The sequence below is a fragment of the Primulina tabacum genome, chromosome 6 (assembly GCF_025594145.1).
Source record: "Primulina tabacum isolate GXHZ01 chromosome 6, ASM2559414v2, whole genome shotgun sequence".
NCBI classification, from domain to species: Eukaryota; Viridiplantae; Streptophyta; class Magnoliopsida; order Lamiales; family Gesneriaceae; genus Primulina; species Primulina tabacum.
The window spans coordinates 38,021,382-38,028,165 of record NC_134555.1 but is presented as its reverse complement, the minus strand read 5'-3'; the positions used below and the strand labels follow the sequence as shown (position 1 = coordinate 38,028,165).

Here is a 6,784-nt window from a genome sequence, read left to right as displayed (position 1 = left end):
CATAGAGAGCCTTTTTCAGCTTGTACAAATGATTCGGATTGTGTGGATCTTCGAATCTTTTAGGCTGTCTAACATGTACTTCTTCACTCAAGAACCCATTCAGGAAAGCACTTTTTACATCCATTTGAAACAGTTTTATTTTCATGTAGCATGCAATGGCTAGCAAAAGTCGGATTGACTCAATGCGGGCAACAGGAGCAAAGGTCTCATCAAAATCAACCCCTTCAACCTATGTGTACCCTTGAGCAACCAACCTTGCTTTGTTTTGAATGATGTTTCCTGAGTCATCAGTTTTATTTTTAAAGACCACTTTGTTTCAATTACATTGCCATGGTCAGGAGGTGGAACTAAATCCCAAACATCATTTCGAACAAACTCTTCAAGCTCATCATGCATAGCATTAATCCAAAATTCATCTTTTAATGCTTCCATAACATTTTTAGGCTCAATCTGAGACACAAAGCATGAAAATCTAACCTGTGAGTACATGGTACTCATGCACACTAGTCCAACCATTTTTCGATAGTCGACTTTATCTTTCTTTCTGGTTTGGACATCCTCACTCATTTCTCCGATAATTTGAGATGCTGGATGGTTCTTTTGGATTTTGCTTGGAATACACGGTCCATCATCTACTGCCTCATCATCGCTGTGAGCATCTTCTTGTGATTTGGTGACTTCAGTATCACATGTTGTGCCAGATGTTGCAACATCTGGGGCAACATATGTGTTTTCCAGTGAAGTTTGAGCTTCCAGAAGATCTTCAACATCATCTTCAGCAGTTTTCTTCTTAAGATCTGCACAATCATCAAACACAATATTAGTTGATTCCATAATAATCCTCGTTCTTAGATTAAACGTACGATAAGCACGACTATTAGTGGCATAACCAAGGAACAAACACTTATCACTCTTTGAATCGAACTGAGCAAGTTGATCCCTATCATTCAAGGTGTAACACACACAGCCAAACACATGAAAATATCTAATGTTAGGCTTCTTTCCCATGATTATTTCATAGGAGGTCATGGTTGATCCGCTCCTTAAATACACCCTATTTGAAATATGACATGCCGTGTTAAGGGCTTCTGCCCAAAAACGCTTTGCAATGTTATTTGAAGTTAGCATTACTCTCGCCATTTCTTGCAAAGTCCTGTTCTTACGTTCGGCATTGCCATTTTGTTGTGGTGTTTTTGGTGCTGAAAATTCGTGTGAAATACCTTTCTGTCACAGAAGGATGAGAACGAAATATTTTCAAATTCTTTATCATGATCAGTTCTGATCTTTCTTACCTTCAGGTTGTGGAAGTTGGTTATTCTTGTGATTAAATTTTTGACTATATCGAAAGTATCTGATTTCTCTATAATAAAACTAACCCATGAAAATCGTGAGAAATCATCAATGCACACATAAGAGTATTTCTTACCTCCGAGGCTTTCAACTTCCATAGGACCCATAAGGTCCATGCGTAATAATTCCAGACAGCGTGTTGTCCTAGATGTTGGCAACACTGGATGCGACACGTGAGTTTGTTTTCCTTTTTGACAATCCCCGCACACATATGGTATACCAGAAGAGAGATTAGGCATACCTCTTACTGCATCATACTTACTCAGGTTCTTCAAGGTTTTAAAATTTGCATGTCCAGTTTTTGATGCCAAAGGTCAAGTTCAGTGATTTGTGCCTGTTTGCACGACAGTTCTTCACCAATTTGGTAGCAATTATCCGATGACCTTGTACCTGTCATGATGCAAATGTTAGATTCATCAAAAACTTCACACACATTCTTATTAAACTTGACATGCAGGTTGTCATAGCATAATTGACTTATGCTTATCAAGTTTGAGGTTAGCCCTTCAACATGGAGCACATTGTGGAGCTTTGGTAGTCCTTCGATATTCAAAGTTCCATTTCCAACAATTTTTCTTTTTGCTCCCCCTACATAGGTTACTCTGCCACCTTTTTGTTCAACATAATCGATGAGATAGTCTCGTGACCCTGTCATATAGCGTGAGTTCCCGCTATCAAAGTACCAGTAACCTGCAGTGTTAGTTTTTAATGAAGTATATACAACATTACAGTGAAATTGTACCTTTGGTACCCAAACCTGCCTTACTGTAGGTCGATTCTTGGGGGTGTTGCGGAAAGTGTTGTGCAACATTTGAGGCAACATCTGACTTAGGTTTTGGTTCATGCGATTATCCCTGAGTTTAAAACAATATGGCCTGATATGTCCAGGCTTGAAGCAGTAATGACATACATACCTTCGTTTTCTCTTCTTAGTAACATGCGCAGTGGGTTGTCTTTTCGGTGGAAAGCGTTTGGTGGACGGTGTAGACTCTGGTGGTGTGAATGTTTCAGTCTTTCCTTTTACAAAAACAGTGGTTGTTGAAGATTCTCCAATTTCATGCACACTGTCTTTGAACCCTAAACCCTTCTTGTCATCTCTTCCCATTGAAAGAATGGTTTCAAGCTTGGAGGTGCTCGAGTTAAACTTGGACAAGGTTTCAGTTGCCTTTTGAAGTTCTTCTTTGATATTTCCAGGTTCCAAATCCTTTTTGCTCAACATTACCTCGAGTTTGGCAACTACGGCTTTTAGATCGGTGTTCTCCTTCATAAGACTCGAGTTTAACTTGTTTCTTTTGGTCCAATCTTTAAACAACTATTCATAAAGCTTTTGCACACTCTCAAGAGTGATTTATTCATCATCAGCTTCTAATTCATCATCTCCACTCAAATTTCCAGAAGTTGTGGTTTTTAAACATGCTGAATGTTTGCAGATGTTGCGGCCAGGTGTGGCAGCACCTAGGGCAACACCTAAAGGGTTCACCTGCAGTCTGCGATTTTTTGTCAATAATGCTCAATGATGTTTGATTTTCTTCATCAGTGGATTTCTCCTCAGCATCGGATTCTTCATCGCTTAGAGACACATTGTATCCTTTGTTTTTTTCGCAATTTGTTAGCACATTCATTGGCATAGTGTCCAAAGCCCTTGCACTCTCTACACTGCACCGAATCATATCTTTTTTAATTGTATTGTCCCTTGCCTTCATTCCGTGGTTGAGATTGTTGCTTGGCAGGGTACTTTTGTGACCTTTCAGGTGCATGAAGACTTGAAAATTTAGATGGTTGTGTATCCTTCTTCTTATCTCTAATTCTTTTCAAATAATCACCAAATTTCTTTGTGATAAGGGAGATAGAATCCTCGCAGAGATCAGAATCATTGACTTCCTGAGATATTTGAAGAAGTTCGTTGTAGGACTCATTTGACGCTTGGAGTGCAATTGTCTTCCCTTTATCCTTCTTCTGCATATCCAGGTTCATCTCAAAAGTGCGTAGTGAACTGATGAGGTCTTCCAAGGCCATCTGAGAAGTATCCTTAGCCTCTTCTATTGCGCAAATTTTTATGTTGAATCTTTCGGGGAGAGAACGAAGGACCTTGCTGACTAGGCGCTCATTTGAGATAGAGTCTCCAATACTGAATGCCTCATTAGCAATTTCCCGTAGGCAACGATCATAATCGAGTATGTTCTCAGACTCTTACATCCTCATCATCTCGAATTTTGAAGTGAGCATCCTCAATCTGGTTCGTCGCACACTTTCAGAACCTTCACAGTGTCTTTGGAAAATATCACATGCACTTTTAGCAGAAGTACGGTTTGTGATTAAACTGAACATGTTGGTGTCAACCGTCGTAAATATAGCATTCAAGGCCTTTGAGTTATAGTTCGAACTTTGCGCTTCATTAGCAGTCCAGTCAGTTTCAGGTTTTGGCAAGTTGTCACCCTCTTGATCTATCATGATTGGTGAAGTCCATCCTTTGATGACACGCTGCCATGCCCGTTCATCTATAGATTTTATGTAGTATCTTATTTTGACCTTCCATAGGCTGTAATTGGTACAATCTAGGACTGGTGGTCGAAGTGCTGCGCTTGCAAATGAAGTGTCGATTTGATCAGATCTGTAAGACAAAACACAAACCAAAATCAACACTTAGTATATCAAGACTAGGCTCTGATACCACTTGTAAGGAATATTGTGTTGTTCGACAGATAATAAATTATCTCTAAACTAATCAGATCAGTATAAGGTGTAACACAGAGGATTTGTGTTTTACCTGAATTAAATGTTGTGCCAGATGTTCCCACATCTAAGACAACATGCAGCGGAAAATTAAAGTGTGTAACACAAATTCGCTTAAAATAAATAGATGGACGAGATTAAATATGCACAAGTATAAATACTTGTGCGGTGCCTTATGACAAAAATTAATCACTAGAAAACCAAATCGTTTACAAAAACCTATCACTAGTGATTAAGACTAAAATCAATTTCCTCAACGCTTTGAGAAAATAAAGCTTTCTAAAAACTACCAATAATATTAAAACGTAAATAAGAAAGCAAAAACTTAATCCCGGAAAGCACGATCAATTGGATGTAATCTTCAGTCAACATCGTTACGGATGTTGTCTGTAGATGTTGGCCACATTCAGAGCAACACGGTGATCACCACTCTTCAAACAACAACGGCTTCGAGAAATATTTTTTCTCTTAAAAAATCTTCTCTTCAGTGTACGTATGATCGATATTCAAGCCACCCTCGCCAGTATCCTTGACCTCTTATTTATTGGTGAACTATCTTATCTCTACAAGGAAACCTATAAAAAAAGAAAGTGAGAGTTTTATTGGGAATAAACTCTTTTTAAACACCAATATCATATCTTATCGAATCAATTTCAAAAGTAACAAATCTTTGAATATATATCTCATCAACTAAGAAAAGCAAAATCACGTTAAATATTTACTTAGGTAAAGCAATAAGGAAAGAAGTAATTTAAGTAACGGAATATAGAAATAATATTTCTCTTCATCCTCAACTACTGAAATTGATTTCAAAAATATTTATTTACCCCCATTCATTAAAAAGTAAAGATAAAACATTATTTTGAAACAAAAAAATAATACAAGCTGTTGGACCATTTTATGTTTGTAACTTGATTTTGATATTAACAAAATTTGTTATTTTTTTATAACAAGTTTATCTAGTACGTAGAAAAGTTAAAATCGATCAGGTCCCGAACTGATCAGTTTCCGAGCCAAAACTGAAGCTATCGAGACGCCAACTAAACCAGTCCAAACTGAGTCCACCAAACCAGTTCACCAGACCAGTTCAGAGCATCAGTTGTAACTGATCAATTCACATATCACGACAAGACTATCAAATGGAATCCAGCTAAGCACGAATATACAAGCTACTTCACAGAAGAGGGTACAATAATGGACGTTGCAGAGGAAAGTTTCAAGAACAGTTGTCAGAATGAAGAGGAAGCACATGCAAATACAACAAACATTATTATTGAGTCTTCATGTACGGTTAGCTAAGCGACTATAAATACCAGATCAAAACCATTGAAGAATAAGCGGAACAACAACAAAATACTAGTGTGTGAAGAAGACAGATAGCACGCTCATTTCATATATATTAGCTTACCAGAAGCAGTTAACCCAGTTCGATGAGAAAACTTTCGTGTTTTATTGATTATATCAGTTCTCACATATTCATACACAATCACTCACATATACAGAAAGTTGAGCTTATTGTTTAGCTGAGTTAGTCTTCACACAAAGATATTAAACATTGTGTTTATAGTCTTGGTATAAGAGACGTTAAACATTATGGAGATTGTTAGGTGTTGCCTGCCATCTTGAGTGCTAGCTAGGACTTCTAGTTAGGTGCTGCCTTTCTGGAGTGGGTTTGCATAAGGTGTTGAATAAACAAAAGTTTTCTAGTGTATCCTATCCGAGATGGTATAATGGGTGACGTAGGAGCAATTGAAGTCTCCGAACATCCATAAATATATCTTGTGTCTTTAAATTTTTAACTATTGTTTTAAAATTGATTTGATCAGTTCAGTTCTTCCCATAACTGAACTGATACAAGCCCGAACTGATCCTTTTTATTTCAGTTATTCAATTTACACAAGCTAAAAGCTTTAAACTATTCAGTTTTCTTGACGAATGATTATTTCGAGTGTGTTCCGCTTGGCTTAAAAACCAAATTTGATTTAATTCATCGGTGTATTCATTTTTAAAACATAAACTATTGCAGCTTACGAAGAATATTGTGTTTGAAGTACTTCAAGGTTGTCAAAACCGATCCTTCACAAGCTTTTCAGTTGCATGTGTTATATCAACTTATAGATCACAACATGTCACTTTTTTCGGTTGACCTGTATTGATAAATCAAGCAATTTGTTCATATATTTATTATTATTGTTATAAAATACATAATACACTTTTCGAAAAGATCAATCTTATAAAATACAGAATACACCATAAATCAATCAGTCTATTTCATTTATTGGTATGCTTGGAACATTCTTAACATCATAAATAATAAGAATTCAAAAATGAAATAAAATATTAACGGGGAGACTGGATTTCACAGCTCCGAGCAACTCTTTCAACAGTTATTAATGGTTTTCATATGTCAGAATAAAAAATTTATAATTACAGTTGTACACTATAAGTCCCCCGAACATGAGAGAATTGTAAGCTTTTAATTTTGGTAAGAGAAAAATTGATAAGACTTCAATCCAAGTTTATAGCTTTTCTTCTAGGCCTTGAGCTATATCAGAAAGAAGCATAATGTTTCCCATTGACGACTTATAACTCATTTGACACATCCAATGTCCTAAGTTTAAGACGTAACCTCGATTTTGAGATCCAATTGTAATTGTTAAAACTCATCTGCCAACTTTACGCACGCCTTGCGAAATGATCT

At 36.8% G+C, this 6,784-nt stretch overlaps 1 protein-coding gene across 1 annotated transcript; it reads right to left on the bottom strand.

Annotated features, from left to right (window-relative positions):
- Positions 1 to 1,621: 1,621 nt before the first annotated feature.
- LOC142550246 (uncharacterized) lies at positions 1,622 to 3,801 on the bottom strand. Its single transcript, XM_075659484.1, has 5 exons — positions 3,545 to 3,801; positions 3,048 to 3,478; positions 2,831 to 2,938; positions 2,265 to 2,652; positions 1,622 to 2,204 (listed from the first exon to the last, which is right to left on the bottom strand). The coding sequence occupies exons 1-5, from the start codon at positions 3,799 to 3,801 to the stop codon at positions 1,622 to 1,624; spliced, it is 1,767 nt and encodes a 588-aa protein (XP_075515599.1).
- Between the last annotated feature and the right edge of the window lie 2,983 nt (positions 3,802 to 6,784).